The sequence below is a fragment of the Chlorocebus sabaeus genome, chromosome 1, assembly GCF_047675955.1.
Source record: "Chlorocebus sabaeus isolate Y175 chromosome 1, mChlSab1.0.hap1, whole genome shotgun sequence".
NCBI classification, from domain to species: Eukaryota; Metazoa; Chordata; class Mammalia; order Primates; family Cercopithecidae; genus Chlorocebus; species Chlorocebus sabaeus.
This window is the reverse complement of record NC_132904.1, coordinates 121597263-121622087: the sequence shown is the minus strand read 5'-3', so window position 1 is coordinate 121622087 and position 24825 is coordinate 121597263. Positions and strand designations below refer to the sequence as shown.

The window sequence follows — 24825 nt, the reverse complement described above, 5'->3', positions numbered from 1 at the left end:
TGCGTCAGGTGCCTGCTGTAGTGGGAAAGGCCATATGGTCGTGTCGTGGAGGACATGGCTACACAGGGGCTGTGGCCCTCACAGATCCCTTTGGAAGGAGGCTTGGAAGACACAGGCAAGGATGGTCGAGACTAGCTGTCTCCTTTCCTTCTGTGTGTAGCCATCCTCTGCTTTATCTAGCAGCCATTGTTATAACTTTAACACATTATGAATTTGTTCTTATTTCTTACAAAGTTACATAAAAATGTACTCTCTCACTGTTCTCCACGTTATTAACTCCCTATTGAATTATGGCTAAGCAGTCAGCTACTGACAGCACAGCCCTTAAGAAACTCTGCTTCTTTCCTGCTAACATCTCATGGCTGCACTCTTCTGAGCATTGCTCTCAGACAGGAGGAGCTTCTCACCTGAAATGACTGGGAGGTTTGCCCTCTCTCCAAGGGTGCCCCACAGCCAACAGTTGACTGATATGTGCAAATAAAAGGGAAGTTAACTTGCACAAGTTGGGGCTGGGTATAGTGTCATTTATGTTCCAGACTTATCTTTTGGATGAAGCCTGACTTCACCTGAAGCATATCTTCTTCAAGCATCACCCCATTGTACCCTGTTTGCCTCATTCCCTTATAGTTTTCTCCTGAGAGCACTTCCTCACTGCGTCATTTGCACCAGAATCCTCTTCTCAGGTTCTGCTTCTGTGGAACCTGGCCAAAGACAGTTGGTAACAGGAGTGGGCACAAAAAGCAGGCCGTAATAAGGAATATTCCATTGGATTGTTCAACTGGCTAAATGTCAGTGAGTACCCTGTGGTGGTAGGTGGAGTACTGACATTGCTGATATGTGGTAGAAGTGTGATTGTTAAAACTTTCAACTGTGGTGAACTTGGACTTAGAAGAGGTGGAAGAAGATGCATTTGCTTGTGGGTATCCCTGCCTCCTGGGAAATACAGAGATGACAGTGATGATAAGGATTGTGGCATTGGACGGCTGTTGCTAAGCACGACTGGAGCACCAAAGACAGAAAATGGCAGGCTCATATTTATTAATCCAATTTAGACCAAAGTGAGTCAGAGGCCTTTCTTAGCAGCATTTAGAAATACCTTTACTTCTTGCAACTGATAATGAGGCATGGTATTCAACTCTCAGGATTGGATAACTTTATAGAGAATGAAATTCTTAGCCCAGACAAGTCTCCTGAGCCAAAGTCAGGGCCCTCATAAGGAAGGAGTGTGACTCTGAGACTTGGGATAATGGGGATATCTGGATTAGTATACTTAACTCCTTAAGCCCTGAAATTCTTCTTTTGTCCCAATGACCATGCAAGAAGATAGCAGTCTTTTTGCCAGAACAGCATAGAAAGACCACAAAAATGTCTTACGGGATAATGCTTGACTTTCCCAGGATCTGCCCGTACTTTCTCTGCTGGCAACCAGAGCAATGAATTGGGTCAAAGCTCATCATAGACCAACTAGGGAAGTGCTGCTCTTTTTCAGGGAGGAGATCGGTTTGACACGGAAGTCGCTGAAGAGTCTAGCTAACATATCCTGGCTAAAACTAGGAGAACATACTCGGAAGTAAATCCTGAGGGAGCTGGATTGATAAGGATGGAATATGAAACCAAATAAGGGAGAATTTTTTGTGTGTGGCACTTCCCCATGATAAGTGCGCTGGAGACTGACTGTTACTGATCCACCGATGGATGGCTCTTGAGACGCTGGAAAAAGCGTCAGCCCACATTAAATAAAGTAGAAATGCAAAAACTGCCTTGTCAGATTGAGGAAGAAGGGAACAAAAGGCTCATAGAATTCACCATGTTAGAGTAAATCACTTAAGTAAGTGTGGAAGCATTACTTGCTGCCCTCTATCAAGGAAGTAAAAATCTGCAGGTGAAGGATTTGTCAGCATAATTGAGAAGATCACTAGTGACTTTCTTCTGTAGGTTGGAGCTGATGGAAAGAGGTGCTGCCACAGAATTGGGCTCCCTAAGAATGGGGAAGATAGGATCGCGAGCTAGGAAGAGCCAGGTGTCAGCGTTTAATCATCAGATTCAAGGTGGGCAAAATTTCTGTAATGAGTAGCAAGACTGGATGGTAGCCATAGAATCCTGGCCCTTAGAACTCTACAGAGATAACGAATAAAACATGGTTTTCTTAGGAACAAGTTGTGTGCTCCTCTGAAAGTAGTGCTTAATACATATGATCAAAAGAAATAAAAAATGAATGAGCAGAATATAGGCTTCAACTGTCGAATGACAAGTCACAATCCCTTGGCTAGTTTTCATACCTGAGCCAGTTCTCAGACCCAGGAACATTAAACCAATGACCATTATATGGTGTAGTGCCCCCGACAGATAGAAACGTGAGTTTGGAAACATTGCAACAAGTTTGGAGATCCATTTGGGAAATGACTTGGGGGATTTGTGTTTGCTGCCCTGCAGCTTGACATTGTGTGCCTCTAGATGTCCTGATATCCAGAAGAGAAACCCTTTCATCAGGTGACTCAGTAGGTATCTCACAAAACTTAAAGCTATGGCTGCCTCCTGGACAATTTGAGCTCCTTGTGCCAGTAGACTAACAGACACAGAAAGCAGTTACTATGCTGGAAGGAGTAATTAGTCCTGAACATCACAAGAAGGTAGACTGCTACTATATATGAAGGCAGGAAGGCGTATATTTGGTGTTCAGGCAAACATATTCATAAACATGCCCCACTGGGTCATCTTTTGTTATTCTCCTGCCCAGTGTGAAATGTGAATAGGAAAGTACAACACCATAGTCTCGTAAGTTCATACAGACCAGGAGCTCAGACCCCTCAAGGATAAAGGTCTGGGTTATCCCACCTGTCAAGCCACGTAGACCAGCAGAAGTGAGAGTGGTGTGGGTGAGGAAGGAGATAATAAATATACCTTATGTCCCCTTGACCAACTGCAGCAGTGGCAAGTAGTTCTTCCTATTAAAATATTTTCAAGAAATTTTGGCTAATCTGGGGAAACTGCCTTGATAGATTAGTTTTTACTGTGAGAAACAAGTTGATCTCAGTGAATAAGGTATAGACTCTAATAGATGCAGCTGGAGCCCTGTCCAGGTCCTCTTTACTGGGCAGTGCTATAAATATTAGCTACTAATAGCTACCAGTGACACCCTTCTCTTGAGAATTGCTCTTGGATTAGGGGAGCCACCTCACCTAGAAATGCCTCTTGTTGTGGGTGACACACACAAAAATGACTGATACAGGGACACGAGAGGATGCCCCTTTGCCTAGAGATGGGATGAGCCTGTGCTGTCAGTTATCCTCTGGCGTGCTCTGTGGGATGAGTCTGATGCTTCAGCTGAAACCACGTATGTGCCCGGTTTCTCCGCCTGCCCTCCCTGCTTTCTTTACTCCTTTACAAGTTATTCCTGAAAGTGCTTTTTTAGTGAATCACTTGCACTAGAATTCGTATCTCAGATTCCACTTCTAGGTAACCAAACCTAAGATACTCATCATATTTTCAGTTAAACAGTCTAGCCCACGGGTCAAATCTCCCTCATTGTGTGTTGGTCCTGTAACTCTTGAAAACACCTGTTTCAGTACTTTGCGGCATCCACCTTGGGCAGCACACCTTCTTCTATATTACCTGCGTGTCTCAAGGTTTTAGCCAAAGTCTTGAGAAACATATTGGTACTCTTTGGGTTCAAATAGGAAACAGATGGCACGTTCAATAAGCATTTCGACAAGTTTTTTTTTATGAAGGGCCTGATCACACAGGGTTATGCAGGGAATAAGGGAACCACAAGGAGAGTTCAAGGATCTGGAGCAGGAGGAGGTTGGATTTTCACCACCCTCAACCTAAAGGGATGAGGTGGAAAAGATGCTGCTGGGACTGGGAAGAAAGTGTGTTGAGCAGCGACTTCTTGTTGGGAGCATAGCCAGCCCGAAGCCAAGTCCTACAGCGGGAACCAGGAGACCAAAGCCTATGACTTCGCACTATTCCCACTGGTCATTCAAACAGAGTCCAGAGGCTTTGGGGGCCCAGTGATATAAGCCATATTTGATACGGGGCAGAGAGCAGGCTGGAGAAGGGTAGGGAATGGGTGTGAAAGCGGTAAATGCAGGAAAGCCAGCACGCCCAGCACACCCCACCCGTTTGGCCTCTGAGCATCCATTCTTCTTCACCTGGGTGAAAGAATGCACAAATTCTCATTACAATCATATGCTTGAGAGGTGACAGCAATTCATCATTCTGTCACCAAAAAGACCACGAAGCAGCCACCATCAGGGCTCTTGCTATAAAGCCGTGGAGTTCAAGGAAGGCAAATGAAATGACTAAACAATGTAAAAATCTTCGCTGCAGCCTCCACTTCCTTAACTGGCTGGGATGTCTGAGCTAACAGTCAAAGTGGCCCTCTTACACTTCCCACCCCATGCTCTTACTTCTGTAGCGTCTTAGCTGGGCGGAGTTCTCCACCTGGGGGCATACCCTGCAGGATTGGATGCTTGTTCATTTGTCTGATTGCATCGTTACAGTTTTCTAATGAACAGGACTATTAGGCAAAGGAGTAATAAAAGGTGTTCCAGTGAATTCTCCGATTTTCAAATATTGTCTTTCTTGCCCCCATTGTGTAATAGAAACTTCAATTCTTGTAATCCGAATAAATCCCTCAGTCAGCACAGTGACCTTTCTCTTCACCTATCAGACACAAATGGTTGAGAAATTTTGACATTCTGCTATCTTTACTCACTCATCCCCCCTCTTCCCATTCTCTCTTTCTAACATACAGCCACCGAGGCTTCACAGACTAATGGGCTGAGATATCCCCTCTAAATCGTGGGACTATTTTTTGATATGGTGTCTCAGGCTCAGTTGTTGATATAATAGGTGAAAGATAAAAGGAGTTTGGAAAATCCCTTCTCAAAATAATTCTCCAACTTAAGAGGCTGCAGTCATGTTGCATCATCAGATTTTAAATTTCAAACCCTGTTTATTACTGTATTATTTTAGGTTTTTTTTTTTTTTCTGTACCAAATCTTGTTTCACTCCTGAACAGAGAGATACCCAGGTTATACTAGCATCAGGATGGCTACTGTAAGACGTAAAAGAGAAAAATCACATCAAAAATAAAATAAACCTTTCCTGTTACAACTTTTCCCAGTCTCAGAGGCCTCTAAGGTCCTGCCCGGACCTGCTGCTTGGCCGGACCTACTTCAGCACCTCCTGACAAGGCTGAGCTTGGGTTCAGAATGCCAGCTTGAGAGTCTTCTTAGCTTTCCTGCAAACTGAGAACTTAACTCTGATTTTGTTTTATCTTGCTCAAATCCTAGCTAAGGGGCCTGGAGAATCTGCCCTCCAAACCGTGAAGTCTCACCAGAGGGATTTGATTTCACCCTGTATAATGTGGCCTGCTTTCCGACCTGACTCTGGCATGTCACATAACGAATAAGGAAGGAAATCAAAATAGCTTAACCCCAAATATATTTCCTGGCCATATCTTGAAATTACCCTACAACAAGGTATTTCTTTTGGGAATAATCCATTTTCTATAGGGAATCCCCTTTCCCCCACTTTTTCTTTTTTTCAAGACCCAGGAAATAATCATCTAAGAGCCAGGCACGCTTTTAAGCCCACAAGAAACATTTTACAAGCTACTCCCTCTGAAGTCTGCTGAGAGCTTCCTCAGCACAGTGAAACCTGGTCTCCACAACCCTCTCTCTGAACCGAAACATTTCCTTTCTGTTGATCTCAGGTCTTTAGATAAACTTAACCAATTGTCAACCAGAACATTTTTAAATCTACCTATAAGCTGGAAGCCCTCACCTCAAGCCGTCCTGCCTTTTGGGAGCAAATTAATATATTTCTTAAATGTTTTTGATTGAAGTCTCATGTCTCCCTAAAATGCATGAAACCAAGCTGCACCCCTACCACCTTGGGCACATGTTCTCAGGACCTCCTGAGGACAGCATCATGGGCCATGGTCACTCATAATGGGCTCAGAATAAATCTCTTCAAATATTTTACAGAGTTTGAGTCTTTTTGTTACAAAACCAACATAGTATTTCTTCTCTCTCCTTCTTGTTGAATTAACTATGTTAACAGTGAGAATTTTCCAGGAACTCTTTTGTACCTCATGAAATGTAAGCTTCTACAATAACGTTTCACTGTTAAAAACCTTGGACGTCTTCTCCAGTGGGTCCTGAATCTCCAAACCGGGCTCCCATGTTTCCCGTTTCCAAATTATTGCCTCTGCAATAACTCATTTAACCTCTTCATATAAGTAAAGATTTTTTTTTTTTTTTCCTACGGAGGTGGTCAGAAAGTGAATATGTTTTCTCTAATACTATCTATGAAATCAGGTTTCTATTCCCAGGCTGATAAATGTTGGCCATCTATCCCAAGGCATTAGCTGCTTTGAACCCACAGGAAGGATCTAGGGCCAGACCTACAGGCTCTTTCTTATGCTTGGCTGCTCCTCTGCCCCAAAGGAGGATAAGCCTGTACGTTTCAGTGGTTTGATCCAGCAGCAGTTCAAAATACTCCTCTTCGAATTCAGTTTCTACACTTCCTGAAAACTCCCCCTTCAAAGCACTCTTCTTGCAAGCACATTTGAGGGAAAAGATTAGTCTTATTTTGCTCATGATTCACTTCAATGCTATAACTGCACATCTCATTTCCATCACGAGCCCTGGTTCATTTACAACAGGTCACTCTCTGGGACTCAACAACTGTCCTTCTTGATATAATAAAATTTATTATGATTATAATTTTAATATTAAATAGATAACGAGCACTTTCTTGTGCCAAGTGCTGACCTAAGCCATTTATGCACATTATCCCATTTTATTTTTTCTACAACCTCATGAAGCATAGAGAGGTCAAGTTACTTTCTCAAAGTCTCATAAGTAGCAGAGCTAGAAACTGTAGGGAGTTTTATCCCAAATACGATGCTGCTGCCATGACATGGATCTCAGTAAAGAATTTAACTAGGAGGGCCCAGCTTCTCTATTTCCAACATTACTATCATTCAGGGATGTATAAATGTATCAGACTTATGGAGCAGTTGACAAAGGCAGAACTAAAATGCAAACTACACATTCAATATGACTCCACAGTCCAATGGAAAGAGAAGGAAAGTGAAATCTATCTCAGGTGATCCCCTTGTGGATATAACTCAGGCCCTAGCTTTGTTCCTCTATCTCCAAGTCTCTGAATCTTTATGCAAAACACCATTGTTTTCACTTATCTCTTTTGCTGTAAGTAGTATTCTCATTACCTCAAGCCACTTCTCAATACCTAGTAGGTGGCAGGCATCCAATACACACTTGTTGAAGGAATGAACCCAGGAATAAGGTAAGGCCTGTCCACTTCCCAGAAGTCTGAGAGTGGTACTCAGTAACCCGTGGAATTTTACTTCCAAAGCAAGGAACTGATAAACATTGCTGCAGGTTTGTGGGGGCATGTTATTCAGGAGGACAGGCTAGCATGGGCTTTAGCTCTCCAAATTGTGCAAGGAGCAAGGATTGGTTTCAGCTCTTGGACTCCTGTTCCTCTTAAGAGCTTCCCAGCAATACAAGGTGAGACAATGCCTCTTCCATCATGGGGTATCCAGTTGGAAACTGGCTTACCTCAAATGCAAACATCAATTTACAGAGATAAATATTTTGCTGAGTAAATTAGAACCTAATATAAGCCCATCAACCGTGAGGATGAAATTTGCATTAATAGGCTTAATTATTCATCCTCCTGCTTCAAGCCCTGCCCAGAGGTTCAGGGGCATAAGAATGAGACCATGGGTCCTACGCTTTTAAGCAGCAAAACCTCTGTAATTTGATACTCAATGATTGACTTCACAAAGTCTGAGCTGAAGTTTTGAATCTACTACCTTTTTTTTTTTTTTTTTTTTTTTTTTTTTGGCGCTGGGAAGACTACAATTTTAGACAGGAGATTTCTATGTCATTCTCTCTGTTTGAATAGGGATAGCAAGAGGATCACATTTTATTACATCCCCCAAGTAAATGAGGAATCAGCGAGGTGGTTGTGTGTGTGTTGCTACATGTGCAGGGGAAGCGGGTGGCAGGATGGTCGTTCTTCCAGATGCATACAATTTTGTGAAACACAGTGCAATGGTTTCTAGGTCATTTCCTTATCTGATGCATTGGAAACCTCCCTCAGAGTTCCTGCTTTAAATTCAGACAAGTGAGTATCCAAATGATAAGAAACTTCTTATCTTAAATGGCCTCCGCATAGAGGTAAAGGAACTGTTCTTAGCCAGTTCTCTACCTCTTCTACCCCACAGCTAGGATTCAGTGAGGAAGTGACTTCATTGAACAAGATAGCAAAGGCACGGCTAATAAAAGAGGGCAGGAAAAGAGAGGCAGAGGCAGCAATGGCAGCAGCATGTGAAACCCTTGGAGGTCAAGCAGTAGAAATCTTGATAGCAGTTAAAGAATTTCCTGATTATCAGTAATCATTAAGATCATCAGTATGGTAGATAATCAGTAAGGCAGTATCAGGCACTGCTTTGCCTTCCCTTCCTCTGAGCATGACGTTCTCTATCATTCTCTTGCCTGGTTCCTGGTTCCTTCCACTCATTGTGGTGTAAGTAAAGGAGTTCTTGACCTTCTCATCTAATAGAGTGTTATCTGTGACTTTACACCATCTGGGGCCTCAGGAAACAACTGAGTGATAAATTTCCTGTCACGCTGTGTTACAGCTTGGGAAATTTTGTCTGACTTGGACTTGGGTGCAGAATAGGTTATATCCCAAGAGCACTGACCGGTCCCTCTACGCTTTCTCCTTCCTTTTTTCCACAACCTCCTCACTCCTCAACAACCTACAGAAGACTACCTTTTCCTAGAAGTTTGGAACAGCTACAACGACACTTCTGAGTTGCCAGCAAATCTTCAAGAGTTGGGAACTCTAGAAAAGGGGAAGAGACACTAGGAGAGGCTCTCTAGACATTTCACCTGAGCTTCTTGGAATCTCTATGCATTCTCTAGATATTTCCTCAGTCTGTGGCAACCCAGAATTGTAAATCAGAGTCTAGTTTCACTGAATCTCAACAGTAAAGCTCAGTGAATGTCCTAATTGCTCACTCACCAAGAAAAACCAGATAGTCTGCTCTGAACCTGAGCCTCTGACCCGAAAGGACATCTAGAAGAAACTGTTCTTGATCTCCTGCCCACTCCAACATGCAAGCCAAATCTAAGCCTTAGTGGTAGTTGACCTTTATCAGGCCGCTCCTGCAGCCACCCCACTGCCAGGCTCTTTCCCTTCCCACACCAGAGCATCAGCTGTAGACCCTAGCTCACTGCCCTCCCTGGGCACGTGACCTCTGAGAGTGGCTCTTGAAGCCTGAAGTTTCTGACATCTACCCTGGCTAGGGGATCTAAGCTACTGTTGAAAACAAGAAAAAAGAATGTATTCAACGATCTGTCATCAGCCATAGCATACAACACTTTTAATTTTGGCAGACGAGGTGAGCGTCTGCCTGGATCACTCTTGGTCTGGGAATATAGAGATAATGGGTCCCACAATATCATGTTGGGTAGTACCACTTCCTATTCTTCCTGAATCACTTTTATAATAAATTTTTGTGAACCAAAGGTCAATACTATCACTTTCATGTGCTTTACACAAAGGTTTTCTCAGGCAGGGGAGGACAGGCAGAGGTCACAGCTAGGGAGCTGCAGCATCCAGTCCCTCCTCTCCAGCCTGACTTGTCAGTGTCCCAGCAGCCTGCAGTGGGAAGGGCAAGTGAGGAGATCTGAAGCTACAGCCATGGAAACAGCTCCAGAACTGCTATTTGGCAGTGACTTGCAGGAATCCCCTATCCCTATGCTCGTCACTCCCAAAGGTGGTGTGCTACGATCACACTGAGGGTGTGGAACGCAGGAGGCTGGCAAGCTGAAATAAGGCTAGAGGGAGAGACTCAGAAGAAAGCCCTCTCACCCTCAGAGACTGACATCCTGGTGACTCAGGCGAGGCAAAGCCATAGGAGCAGGGCTATGGGGCTCCTTTCACCAAGTTCAGTAAGTTATGCCCTATGCCGGGCATGTGGCAGGAACTGAACTAATGAAGGGAAATGACTCAGAATTCGTATCTGACCCCCAATTCATACTCCATGGTTCCCTCACCTACCAACATGGTCTCTGGCCTGATAACTGAAAGGGCATGAATCAGGGTCTTCCTCCACCTTTATTTGGGTTGATCTTTTAATTGAGTCTTGTTTCTTCTGTGTAAATTAAAGGCATCTGACTATATCACTTCTATGCCTAACTCCTCTATTTTATGCATAATAGTGCCTTCCATGGTACCTTCAAGGCTGTCTGAGGCTAGAAAGTTTGGAGGGCAGTTAGGAGGAGGGTAAATGGGGCTTGGTCAGCAGGCTGATGTGGATTGGCTATACAGAAGGATATGAAGGGTCGGGAGTTTCTGGGGGTTTGGGGATTCAGGCAAGCAGTCAGAGCAAGGTCCTGGGATTGCTCTGAGATGCTAGAGGAAGATCAGGTCTGAGGCAAGGACATGGATCTACCAATCCAGAAGCTCAATAAACTCCATGTAGGATTAACCCAAAGAAATCCATACTAAGACACATTATAATCAAACTGTTGAAAGCCAAAGACAGAGACTCTTGAAAGCTGCAAGAGAAATGTAACTTGGCACACACACAAAAATCCTCTGTAACATTATCTGTGGATTTCTCATGAGAAACTTTGCAGGCAAGAAGACAGTGGGGTAGTATATTTAAAGAATGGAAAGAGAAAAAAACTGTCAGCTAAGAATTCTGTATCTGACAAAACTGTTATTCAAAAGTGAGGAAAAAAGTAAGAAATTCTCAGATAAATAAAAGCTGAGTGAGTTTATTACCACTAGACCTGCCATTCAATAAATTTTAAAAGAAGTTCCTCAAGTTGAAATAAAAGTATGCTAGAGAGTTACTTGAAGCCTTATGGAAATATGCTGATGTCTAGTAAAAACAAATACATAGGCAAATATCAAAACTGATATTATTATAATTTTGGATTGTAACTCCACTTTTTATTTTATACACATTAAAAGAAAATGAATAAAATAATTATAAATTATGTTAATTGGTACACAATACAGAAAGACATAATTTATGATATCAATAACATAAAGTGGCAGAACTATAAAGGAGTAGAGTTATTATATGTGATTGAACTTGAATTGATATCAGTTTAAAAGCCTTTGGAATGGACCAACCAAAGACCACAGAATTGTAGCACTGTCAATATGCAACACCAGCCTGAGAGAGTTGCAGGCATGAGACTCCAGTCTATGAAAGCTTCTGGGTATACTGAGCCCAGCAAAGCCATAGTGGAAGGGATGTTTGAGCCCTTGATAAACCAAACCCAGTGTGCCCAGAATGGAGTTAAAGGAGATTTTTCTCCAACTTTAAGACTTAATAATTTCCCTGTTGGGTTTTGGACTTATTGGGGACCAGTTACCCCTTTCTTTCTTTGTATTTCTCCCCTTTGGAATGGGAATTTCTATACTATGCCTGTCCCAGTACTGTATTTTAGAAACACATAACTTGTTAATCTCACAAGCTCACAGCTGAATGAGTATTTGCCTCTGGTTGGAGCATGCCTTGAGTCTCATCCTTATCTGATTTAGGTGAGATTCTGGGTTTTAGCCTTTTGAGTTGGTGCTGGAACAAGTTAAGACTTTTGAGGCTATTAGGATGGAATGAATGTACCTTGTTTGTGAGAAGAACATAAATTTTGGGAGGGCCAGGGGCTGAATGCTATGGTTTGAATGTTTCCTCCAAACCCATGTTGAAATTTATTTGCCAATGTAACAGTATTGGAAGGTGAGGCCTCTAAAAGGTGATTAGATCATGAAGGCACTACCCTCACGAATAGATTAATACCATTATCATGAAAGTTGATTAGTTATTGCAGGAATAGCCTCCTGTTAAAAAGAATTAGTGTGCCTTAATTTCCTCTCTGTCTCACACACCCACTTTCTCACAAAGTTCTTGTGCTGTGTTGAAGTAACAGGTGATATAGTCCCACAGAGATGTAGAAGATAAATGAGCACAGAAAAACACAGCACAAGAATTTAGATAGCTCTCTAATACGCTGAGATTATGGCCAACAGTACCACCACCCGCGGACCCACCCTGGCACAAACACACTGCTTCAGACGACTGAACACCTCCTGCCAGAACTTCTCAAACTTCTCATGGTTTTGTTGATAGAAACCCAGTTTCAGAACTTATCTAGGGCTGACTTTAGAAGAGAGAGACAGAGATCATGCTATATCTTCATCTCTTGGGGGCCAAATAGCCTGCCTTCTGTTTTTTTGTTTTTTCAAGACAGAGTTTTGCTCTGTTGCCCGGGCTGGAGTGCAGTGGCGTGATCTCAGCTCACTGCAACCTCCGCCTCCTGGGTTCAAGCAATTCTCCTGCCTCAGGCTCCTGAGTAGCTGGGACTACAAGCACGTGCCACCGTGCCCAGCTAATTTTTGTATTTTCGGTAGAGATGGGGTTTCACCGTGTTGGCTAGGCTGGTCTCGATCCCCTGACCTCAGGTGATCTGCCTGCCTCGGCCTCCCAAAGTGGTGGGATTACAGTCGTGAGCCACTGCACCTGGCCTGCCTTCTGTTCTTATAATCTCATAAGTCTGTGTATGAGGAGAGAGTTTACTATCCTCCAAAATAGAAAGCTGAATCTTAAACCTAAGGCAGATGTACCTTGAAACAAAAGAAAAGAAAAGAAAAGAAAAGAAAACAAAAAACACATGGGCCACGATGATTTCTAAAGGGCTAAAGAGAATCATTGAATTCACGAGAAAAAAGAAACAACACTCAAAGGAAGGGGTCATGCAGGGAACTTCTTTACTCAGATGGTTTGCACCTCCTGTTCCCTTTACCTGGAAGGAAGGTGCTTTTGGTACATGGTTGCCCCCGACCGTCTCCCTCTTGCCCTGACCTAATAGGTTAGCCCACGGTTCTAAGCTTGAACGTAACTTTAGAAAGAGCTTTCCTAAGACCCCAGTTAGCATTGTCTTCTGTTTTTATCACCCTGTATTTTTTCCTACACCTGTTATAGTTATTTCTTAGTTATTTATGCGTAATCATTAAGAGTAAAGACTTGAGACAAGCAGCCTAAGTTTGACTCTTGCCTCTGTCATTTTCTATTTATATGACTTTGGCAAGTAATTTAATCTTCTCTAATCAGTTTCTCTAACAATGGGTCATCAAGTAATCATGATACCTGAGCTGCCCATCATAAACTGGGTTTTCTGGGTCATGAAGCCATAGATTGGGCGTGTTAGATAGCAATCTGCCACTAAGGAGAAGGCAACAAGAGAACAGGTTCAAGCCAGCCAGGATGGCACAAGTTAATTGCATGAGCAGGTAGTTCTGCTCCACTGCCTTCTCTCTTCTATTGCACACCTGTGGCCTCTTAGTTTTCTGTTTAATAACGAACTGATTTGAGACAGGAGAAACTGGCATTTAAGAATGGGTATTCTGGCAACAACTGGGAAGTGGACTCCCTAAGCATTAAACCACAATCAAGGGTGTCTCATCCATTTCGTCTGGACGGGTCTACATTAATTCATGGCTAGTTGCTAACAGCTTGACTTCTGTCATGGTTAGAATTTATTCTCACTGGAATAAACAGATATTCGTGGATATGGATGTTCCTGTTAATAATGCTTCTGCCACCATCATTAACTGTGGACTTAGGGAATGCTTTATTCTCCATCAATGTGTTTTAAACACAGAATTATTTCCACCCAAGAAACTTATTTCACCACAAAGAAGTAGAGCAATATGTTCATGCCCATGGAAATCATTTATCTTACCGTGCACCCCATCATCAGAAGCAACCAGCCTGATGGAATAATGGAATGAATGGTCAGATGAAATCTCAATTTAACTATAAGTTGGGGGCAAACACTCTGAAAAGATTAGATTATATCTTAGAATGCAATATATGCTCAGAACCAGCAACTAATATATAATTCTGCTTTTCCCATAGTCAGAGTACACAAGTCCAAGACTCAAGATGTAGAAGTGGGAATAAATTCTCCCATTCCTGCAACTGATTTTTGTTCATTTGGAAGTCTTAGTTACTAAGGGAAAAATGCTTCCACTACGGAACATAACAATACTTTAGTTGATTTGAATGCTAAGACCATTTTGGGATCCTGATGCCTCCATGCCACAATATAAGCATAGAGGTTATTCTACAGGCTGAGAAAACTGATCCCCATTATTAAAAGGGAATTGCATGGCTGTTGCACAATGAAGTAGAGACGACTGTGTCTGGAATACAGGAAATTCTCTGAAGTGCTACTTTATTCTTCCTGTCCAATTACAGTAAATATAAAGCTCTGAAACTGAAAAAACAAATCCATGCCATTAAAAATGTTAACCTTTCAAGAATGAAGATTTTCATCATCCCACCCGATAGATAATGCTGACCCAGTGAGGTTCTAGTAGTGGAAAACAAAATATAGAATTGGTAGCAGAAGAAGGAAGTTATAAATATTGCTTGCAGCCTCATTAGCAGTTAAAAAAACAAACAAACACTGGGTACCTAGGCGTATCTTTTTCCTTTCTTGTCATATTTTCTTCTTGTTTTCCTCTATCTCTTTGTTATTTTACATAAAATTATTGACGGTAGTTGACAGGTGGAATTGATTGAATTTCAAGAGTATTTAACATTGCATGGAAATGAATATCAAGGATATCACTCTGAGATAGAGATGACTTTAGGACTCTTGTGTCCTTATTTAGAGAAAAAATAAGAGTATCTTTACTTGTATCCATACAAGTATGGATAATGCATCTCTTTAGGCAAAAGCAAGAAGTTGCCTCTCTTGTTTAATGGAGTCCAAACACATAAAAAGGTATGCACAGATGTTGAAAGGTCAAAGGCGTGATTGAACTGGTATTAAATGATTGTCTCTCAGTTTTAAGTTCAGACTTCTATATTCTGCTTTATGATGGTGGTTTTTGCAAGCTAGATCCTTGTTAAATTCTGCCAGTAGGGAGTGCTGGAGGGAGACTGGCAAGCTGGACAAGGGATGCATCTTTTCCTGTTTCCTCTTCCTCTCAACAGCTTTTTACCTGGGCAGTGGCAGTTGGTTTCAGAGCTATAGTTGGTTTTGTTCCATGGTTTTCCCCCCACACTTTCAGAACCAGCTTCCTGGTGCCCCACAGAGATACCAGCACCATCTGAACAGTTCCCCTTCCCTAAAGGTATGCATTTTATTTTCATGGAGGTCCTTTGTTCCTGAGATGTTTGGGTTCTAGTTCCAAGGGATCCCTCCCTCACACTTTTTAATTAATTAATTAATTAATTTTAGAGATGGGATCCGCCTTCGTCACCCAGGCTGGAGTGCCACTGTACAATCATAGCTCACTGCAGCCTTGAATTCCTGGGCTCAAGAGATCCTCCAGCTGCACTTCCTTTCCCCACACTTCTAAAGTGATCTTAGAAGTATGGACGTCCAACATTTTCCTTGTGTTTCCCTAGACTTACAGGTTTTAGCTGTTTCTTGCAGTTTCTGTCTTTGTTAACTCAATATCTCCCTTTGGCTTTTTGTGTCCTTTAATACCTGGTTAACCACTCTTAATTTTAAAACCTCTGTAAAAAATAACTGGTGCTGTTTTTGGTTTCTGACTGACCCACATAGAGAGTAGTATGACTTTCAGATTTGTGTGAAGAGTAACTGAGTCAGAAGATAAAAAGTGTTTATAGCAATGCCTCTCATATAGTAATTGTCATATAAGTAGAAGCTATTATTATTATTTACTTAAGATCTGTCTTTCCCATTAGTTTAAGCTCCATGAGGATAGGGATTATGATGCTGTATACATACTAGGGTCTAGCAGTACCTGGAACATAGTAGGCTTTGAACATATGTTTGTTAAAGGAATTAGGAAGAGGTTGGAGGAGAGAGAAAGAAGGATACGCAATTTGGGTATAGAAAAAAAGGTAGCTTTCTTTATATTTTTATTATTATTTTTATATAATATAATATAATTCCTCACTCTTTCTGGGCTTCATTCCACAAGTTTCATTAGAAATCAGCCTCTACCCTTGTGAACATGTTCGGTCACGCTGCCATTTCTCTCCAGGGTGTTAGAATTACACAGAGTGGAAAGCCCAAGTGTGTGTGAGATGGAGGTAAGGGTGGGAGAGGCATCTGGGGTCATGGGGCATCTGTTCACACAAGTGGCTGATGAGATGTCTAGTGGCCAGACTCAAATGGCTTCCTCAGACTGCACAGTTCTCAGCTTCCTCCATGCCATGCTCTAGGCATGGGAATATTTGTGTTCCTGCTGGTGGTTCTGTCCCCTGGAAGTATCCTGCAGTTGTTCCCTGTCTAGAGGTTGATGCCTCCTTGTGAGTTTGCCAGGGAAGCTGGATGCAGGTACTATCTCTAGAATCTCATAGACTTCTCCTGCTTTTATTCTCCAACCACTAGTCCCAAACAGATCTGATTCTAGAAGGCACACAATCTTTCTCTGTTCGTGGTTCTGGTGCAGCTTCCTTTCTATGTCCCAATCTTCTCCTCACCCTGGGATTAACATTCATGAACAAACTCCAAGAAGACTTGAGCCACTTCTTTTTACGTTGCTACTCCCCATCCCTTCAGACCACAGTTATGTGCTTTCTTTGGAGTGGGATAAGAAAGATAACACAGAGAGAAAAAAATGTGAAAAATATTAAAATACCCTGCCACTGAAGGAAGGAAAGCAGCAGAGGAAAGAGGAAGGGATTCTTTTTTGAAATTAAACTATCCTTTTCCTTCTTTTCTGAACAAACTGGCTATACAGTGAAAGCGCAAGGGTTTATGGCAACCTGCAGGATATATTGATCTTGTTCTTGCTCTCAAGGTTATTTATTTACTTATTTTAAGGGATGAGACAGAGACTAGAAAAGGAGAGGGACTTTCCTTTCATGTGCAGAAGATGGAGCCATGTCTTTGCAATCCTCTTCTGTAGTGTGCGTGTGTGTGTGTGAGAGAGATTTTTTCAAAGAAAGTCATTGTGAAGAGGCTGAGGCAACAACCTCACCCAGAAATTGGAGTCACAGAAGAAGCATTAACTTCTAAAGGTCTTCATTGCACAGGTCGTGGCTCCTGCAGCAGCTGAAGCTCACAAAATAGACACTCCACTTTATGCCTTTCACGTCAGCACAGTTCTTTAGGCAGTCCTTGAAGGTTAACCAGGGAGTACCGTCCTCTGTGGAAGGGATTAAAAACAGATCAGAAAGCCTGGCCATGAAACTTCTGCAAAAAGACTTTTCTCCAGACCACACCAACATATAGAGAGAATCTTGTGTAGTTCAAAGCTCCGTTATTCAAATGTAAAGAACTGGAAGATGTCGCAAGTTGGGGGCTTCCCAAAAGAAATGCAGCGATGGAGCAGTCTAAAATGATTACTGGGGGTAGGGCAGTAAGGAGAACAGTAATTCAGGGAATGCCAAAGCTGGGTGTTTCTCTTGAGAATCTTAACACTGATTTAAGTGAGGGTTATAAATGCCAAGAGACAATTTAGCACAAAGGGTGGAAAAAGAGAAATCATGATGTCTTGTCTTAACCATCCAGGGCAATTCAGCCACAGTCTACTGATGATGCTGGCCCTTCTATTTCCACAGTTTAGAACCAACTGTAAGGAAACCCAGACAGGCACAAGAGGCACAAGGACCAAAAGCCCCCTCCTCTCAACAACCCACTGTTACCCATTGGGCATAGATGACACCTATTCTCTCACCTCGATTTATTCTCCTCTGTTTTCTTCAGGCTTCTCAAAATACTAATTCCTTAGCTGTAGGCCCCCACCCTCCTTAGTGACCACTTCCATCTAATTTTCATTACGGTATATGATGCGGATGAAGGAATCAGCCATCGCAGGTGTGAGACTGCCTATAGTAAAAGTAAAGTAAGGTCTCCCCTTTCCCCTGTGGCTGATATGTCCCTGTCTACTTCCTCTACCCATTCTTCTTTTCCCCAACCCACAACTTACTTTTGGAAATCCTTCCAACCATGCAGGCCTCTTCAGTTCCTGCTGTGCATATTCCTCTTCCTCTGGAGCAGTTTTCTCCCGGGAACTGGAGGTGGCACATCCTACACTGAACAATTTCTATCACTTGGCCGGAGAGTGGGGAAAGAGAATTGAGAAGCAATGGCACTACCACAAAAGAACCCCTCTCCCTTTTTGGGTTAGAAGTCTGCCTGGAGCCAGAGGACTTTGCCAGAGCCCATCAAGCGTGAACATCTTCCTCTGCGGAAATACTCTAAGCCACGAGAGTGACTGAGGTTTATGGTCTCAGGAATTTTAGCCTGAAAAATGGGAGGGGAAAGAAAGGTGGAGGAACAAGGAAAAGTGAAACATTATCAAGACTGAGATGATCAGCAGGTCCTCTTCATACTTACGAGGAAATTCATATTCCACAGTAGCTATTTCATTGACTGTACCTGCAAAGAGAAAGAAAACACATCTGAAATGTGCCTGAGATTTACTCTTGTATTGGGTTGTTATAATCTGCCCTTCAGGGTCCATCCTGTACTCTTAAATTGGAGCCATTCCAGGACCTCTGTCCCCCTAATGACTAGTCACCTACTGGGCATCTCTGCACCTCTTCTCTCCTTCTAAATCTCTTCACCTCTTCGAGGCTTCTCAGATTCATCTAACCATTCCTATAGGATGCAGCACAGACCAGAAGGAGAAAGATAAGTGCACATGCTTTTTTGCTTCATTCCTTCTTTTTAATTGACTCTGTGTGGCACAATTAAGGTAAGAGTCTTAATTGACTCTTACCTGTGGGTGCCTGGAATCTGACAATGGGGACAACCTGAAATTCCTGAAGTTGTCATTCTTTAGATTTGGCCAAGCAACACATGAAAAGCCAATATTCCACTTCCTCCTTTCCCTTTTCCTTGCCCTTGCCCTTCACTGACACTCACTCCTGACCTTGTCCGTTGATGCTAATGTTATTTTGTCAAATCTAAAATCAGCTCCCATCCCAGCTCTGTCCTGCTGGAAGAGGTTGTTGAGTGTTGGAACTCAAGGTCTATTTCTTTTTTTTTTTTTAGCCCCTGGTGCTCACCTCACCCCACCCATCTTTTCCTCCTCAGACCTGCCCCTTCTCATACCACTTATCTATTTCTACTCACCTGCAAATTTTCTCTTTAAAAATGATCCAGATACCGCTGTTGAAAAAAAAAAAAAAAAGATACACTGTCTGTAGACTTCATTTTCCAAACCCCATCTCAAAGCTTCTGTGAAATCCACTCGATTCCTCTCTGATCTGCCTCTTTCCCCCCATAAAGGAAGGGAGAAGAGCTTTAGTTAAGGTCCTGGGGATATGACATACCCCGGGTAGAAGGCATAACATTAGAGCAGAAGCTCATCATGTTTCTGTTACGACAGGACTTCCATGAGAAGGCCTCTGCCATGAGTGCTCTCACCTGTTCCTAAATTCAGGATTCTTACCAGCTGTCAACCCTAGGGACTCACCCCTAAAGCAGCAGAGCAGGATGGGGAGTTCCAGCAAGAGGGACTTGTCCATTTTGGAAAGAGGGAGGGCCAGGCTATAGCAAGAAGATTCAAGAGTGCCTATTTATACCCCTGCAAAGTTGGGCTTTCCTGCGAAAGGTTAGGGGTGGGGATGTTGTGGAAGCTCTTGGAAGGCATACGCTGCTCCTAGGGAAATCAATGTCTCTGTAATTTCTCTCCCTTGCAACTTGGTGGGAGAGGGAATGGCTAGGTCAATCCTGAATCTGATTTATTCCAGTTCTACCACTCAGGATTTTTGATGCCAGGTTCTATGGTCTTTTCACTATACCATACTGTAAAAGAATGCAAAGATAAAAACTGGGCTGGATGGGTAGAATTGAGAGTCATCTATATCAAGACATTGATTAAAGCTGAGAGAATATATAAGTATAAATCATTGGAATGCAGAAAGGCAAAAAGAAGGCTGAACACAGACTTAAAAATACATACCTCTAGGAATACAGAGAAAGGTTAGGCTCAGAGGCATACAGAGGGTTCCCATGAGGAGAGTAAAGTTTCTCACTGTCAATCATCCTGGAAAGAAGCAGACCCTAGGGTAGAAAATGAAAGGGAGGAGGAAACTGTTTCCTTTCTTGGGGCTTCCTCGTGGCTGCGACTTAGACTTTAGTTGAGAGAGAGAGATTTAAGACTACTTCATCTGGAGAAAGGTAAGCTGGTCCTTCTCACTCGATGGCAGGCCAGGGGATTGAACCCGTGGATTCTAAGAGGAGCCATATCTAGTATCTCATTCTAAGTTTTCTGTTCATTTCCTTCAGTTATTGCTATGCATTCAGTGCATTGTAATGAATGTTGCAGCTTAGTCTTCATTGTCATTGTAGAGAACTGACGGAAGAGCCTGTGCCCGTGCTTAGGGCAAAGCATATACTGCTAGGAACATCTTCTCTATATGAGAAGAAGAGTAGCAACTGGAAGGAAGCAGGTTGCAGCAGGGCACAATGCAGGTCTACAGCCAAGTGCGATGGTGGTCTAAGCAAGATGTTGGCTGAAGTGGTTGGGGACAGCAAGAGTAATGTATAAGAGATTTTTGCATCCATGATATTTTGGAGGTTATTATCACATGTCAAAAGATCAAACTGGCATTTCCATGCACAGAGGAAGAGACTTATATACTAACTCCTGACCTGGCACTGACTACGCTGATGAAGTTTTAAAATAACACCATGAAGTATTAATGTACTACATACACACTTGTGCACACATATGCACATGAGTACACACACACACGCATGCACACATGACAGCATCGATTTTTGTGTTCTGCGTATTCATGGACAGAAGTCTTCCTTTCCTTCCTCTCATTTCCCTGAACTTTAGCATCTTCCCTTGCATCTTTACATTCCTTTCTTTTGCCTTTTGAGGTTTCCCCTCCTTTCCTTCCAGGAACCCCATAATTATTTGCCTAATGGCACCCATAAGAAAGGAGGAAAAGTTCTCTTCTTCCGCCCTGTCAGAAACGTCTCCTTACCTAATTACGCCTCTATAATGTTATTATACCACTTCCCCTACAGCAGAAATCTCCTCCTCCCAGCCAATGATTTGTACTGATCCACCTGTATTCCTTGCTTATATTTGAACTCCTTTATCGACTTACCCCTAACATCTCCTCAAATGTATGAATACTCCCTAGCCTCCTGGCCCTAATACCGATTTTCTTACTGAGTCTCACTCTGCTCCTTTTCTTTGTGACTTTAATCCTTTTACTTTTTGCCTTAAGGGACTCCCCACCACCAAATTCTTCTTATGTCATAAATTCCAGACCTGTGGCCAAAAAGTATTCAAGAATCCCTTTTGCCTTATTGTTTTGAACCCTATGGAACTTTGTAAAGCCCTTTATTCATGATCCCTCCTCTCTAGCACAGAGTTCAGGAGACTCAATTAGTCCAGAAGAGTAAGCCCTGGCAACTCTGAGAGTGATGGGGTACTTAGTCACGTCTCTGTGTGCGATTAGAAGATGTTTAGATTATGGCTGAGAAGTTTTAGTTTGCATCTCCAATGTTATCCTGCAAATTAAAAAAAATGATGATTTTTGAATGGAAATTCACCTTCCAATCAGTTATTAATTTTAAAAGAAATAAATCTACGCTTCACAGGGGATACAGCAACACATCCTGAGTTTCACTGGTAACTGAGATGTTTTTACATAATAAGCATTTTGAATATATTAACTGGGCTAGTGATGAATACCAGGATTTGAGGAAAGACATCTCAGCTTAGGCAGACCTTCCATATGAGGAGGGTAAACCAGATGAACCACAGATATGGTTCCACTGCAGCACCAGTGGCCAGGCTGCTGGAGTTTTCCTAACACCACAGGACTTAACACTAGTAGCGTGCAGAGAAGGAACAGTTCTTCTCTGTCAGGCTTTGAAGGAATGGTCAGATCAGAATAGCCTGTTCTTTTCCCTCAGGCAAGTGAACAGCATAGCTCTGGGTGACTTAAACTAGATGAAATCAGAGTCATTCTATCCTCTTGAGGGACATGAAAGATGGAGGAAATATTCAGACAATATGGGCAGATCCAAGAAAGAGTTTCTAGGAGCCGTTATGGCTCTGGGGAGCTTTTCTGTGTACGTTCTTCGCTACTATGAAACTTTCCATCTCTTAAGAATTTCTGTGAATCTCAGAATCTCTCAATATGTTGACAGTTCCCCAGATAATTTCTTTCTATTGTACTGAGGGTTGGAGAAGATATCCTGGACATTAAAGTGACCAGGGAGGCAGGTCTGGGATTCAAGAGTGAAGAAGTAACCAATAATTTATTTATCGTTCCTATTGTAGCTTGCAGATTACATAAAAGTCCTGGATTTTAATATTTTGTACCAACAAACCTAGCTATCCCCCTGCGGATTCTTTTTAAAGGTGACCTCAGCTGAGGAGAAATTAGGGACTCCTCCCCTACTTTGCATGGTAAATTCACAAGTACGTGAAGGCCACTCCCAGAGACTTCCTCTCAAAATGCCAGTGCACTCAAGGAGGCATGTAGCTGCCAGTATTGGTGAGCTTACTACATACTTGCAAAGTGTCTTTCTGAGACAATAAAAATGTTCTTTCTGTGTTTAGAGAGGCTATCTGTGGCCAGTTTGCCTAAGCAGTTTCTCCCTTGTTATTTCCTCTGTGTGTGTGTACATATGCATAGGTGTGGGACTTTCATATTGGTGAAATATAATTCACATACCAGAAAAGGCATAAGATTTAAATTAATATTTTGAACTATTTTAATGCAAATTGTGTAACTACAAACCAGGTCATAAAGTTCAATATTGCTCAAACCACTGAAAACTCCCCATCCCAAGTGGTCCTCTCTAAATACATTGTTTTTTCCTCATCTGCTGGGAAACACTATTCTTTCTTTTATGAATTCTAACCATTGTTTTCTGTTGTAGTTTTACCACACTATATTTTTGCCTGTTTTATTATTTTTTATATTTGAGATGGAGTCTCACTCTGTTGCCCAGGCTGGAATGCAGTGGCACGATCTTGGCTCACTGCAACCTCCACCTCTGGGGTTAAAGCAATTCTCCTGCCTCAGCACCCCACTACCCATGCCACCAGTAGCTGGGTTTACAGGTGCATGTCACCACACCCAGCTAATTTTTGTATTTTTAGTAGAGACAGGGTTTCGCCATGTTAGCCAGGCTGGTCTCGAATTCCTGACCTCAAGTGATCCACCCACCTCGGCCTCCCAAAGTTCTGGGATTACAGGTATGAGACACCATGCCTGGCCACCTATTTTAAATATTGATGTAAATGAAATCATACAGTATGCATTCTAGGAATTATTCATGGTTTTGTATAAAGCTTTTTTTGCAATATATTATGGTATTTAGTTATATGAATATTATGATGGAGAACTTTCCAGTACTGATGGAAAACATCAGCCCAGAGATTCAAGAAGCCCAAAAAGCCCTAAGCAAGAAGAACAAAAAATGCAGCATGATAGTAAAATTTCAGAAAGTCAAAGAAAATAATAAAATGTTAAAAGCAACCAGAGGACAAAGGACATAATACATTCCAAAGAACATTAGATTGACGGCTGAATTCTCAGTAAGAAGGAGGCTAGATGCTATGGGATGATATCTTTAATGTGCCAACATATAATTGTATATCCAGAGAAAATATTCTTCTGTATTAAAGTGAAATAAACACATTATTAAGCAATAATAATGCCATTAACAAACTTGCACTTATTGGGACTAAGTACTATCAATAAATAATTGTTAAGTTGAATTGATATGTTAATTTGAATTAATCAAGACTGGAGGGCAGATCAGGTTCCAAGATGGCTGAATAAGAACAGCTCCAGGCTACAGCTCCCAATGTGAGTGACACAGAAAGTGGGTGATTTCTGCATTTCCAACTGAGGTACCAGGTTCATCTCACTGGGGCTTGTCGGACAGTGGGTGCACGACAGTGGGTGCAGCCTACCGAGCGAGAGCCGAAGCAGAGCGAGGCATCACCTCACTTGGGAAGCACAAGGGGTAAGGGAATTCCCTTTCCTAGCCAAGGGAAATTGTGACACACAGAACCTGGAAAATCGGGTCACTCCCACCCTAATACTGTGCTTTTCCAAGGGTCTTAGCAAACAGCACACCAGAAGATTATATCCTGCGCCTGGCTCGGAGGGTCCCATGCCCACAGAGCCTCCCTCATTGCTAGCACAGCAGTCTGAGTTCTAACTGCAAGGCAGCAGCGAGGCTGGGGGAGGGGCGCCCGCCATTGCTGAAGCTTGAGTAGGTAAACAAAGTGGCCAGGAAGCTCGAAGGGGGTGGAGTCCACCGCAGCTCAAGGGGGCCTGCCTGCCTCTGTAGACTCCACCTCTGAGGACAGAGCATAGCCAAACAAAAGGCAGCAGAAACTTCTGCAGATTTAAATATCCCTGTCTGACAGCTTTGAAGAGAGTAGTGGTTCTCCCAGCATGGAGTTTGAGATCTGAGAATGGACAGACTGCCTCTCAAGTGGGTCTGTGACCCCTGAGTAGGGTAACTGGGAGGCACCCCCAGTGAGGGCAAATTGACACCTCACACGGCCAGGTACCCCTCTGAGATGAAGCTTCCAGAGGGACAATCAGGCAGCAGCATTTGCTGTTCAGCAACATTCACTCTTCTGCAGCCTCCACTGCTGATACCCAGGCAAACAGGGTCTGGAGTGGACTTCCAGCAAACTCCAACAGACCTGCAGCTGAGGGTCCTGACTCTTAGAAGGAACACTAACAAACAGAAAGGACATCCACACCAAAATCCCATGTGTACGTCACCATCACCAAAGAACAGAGGTAGATAAAACCAC

General features: G+C 42.7%; 1 protein-coding gene across 1 annotated transcript; it reads right to left on the bottom strand.

The window, feature by feature from the left end:
• Window positions 1-15930: 15930 nt before the first annotated feature.
• PATE1 (prostate and testis expressed 1) lies at window positions 15931-19556 on the bottom strand. Its single transcript, XM_008021404.3, has 5 exons — window positions 19480-19556; window positions 19137-19172; window positions 18396-18431; window positions 17986-18108; window positions 15931-17202 (listed from the first exon to the last, which is right to left on the bottom strand). The coding sequence occupies exons 1-5, from the start codon at window positions 19529-19531 to the stop codon at window positions 17069-17071; spliced, it is 381 nt and encodes a 126-aa protein (XP_008019595.1). The 5' UTR covers window positions 19532-19556; the 3' UTR covers window positions 15931-17068.
• Between the last annotated feature and the right edge of the window lie 5269 nt (window positions 19557-24825).

Excerpts from the sequence above, each read along its gene's own strand:
- PATE1 (XM_008021404.3), bottom strand. The coding sequence starts at position 19,531 with ATGGACAAGTCCCTCTTGCTGGAACTCCCCATCCTGCTCTGCTGCTTT. Across the intron at positions 18,432-19,136 it reads TTTAAAGAGAAAATTTGCAG|TCAATGAAATAGCTACTGTG; the intron begins GTGAGTAGAAAT and ends TTGCAGGTACAG. Across the intron at positions 17,203-17,985 it reads GGTTGGAAGGATTTCCAAAA|AGGACGGTACTCCCTGGTTA; the intron begins GTAAGTTGTGGG and ends TCCCTTCCACAG.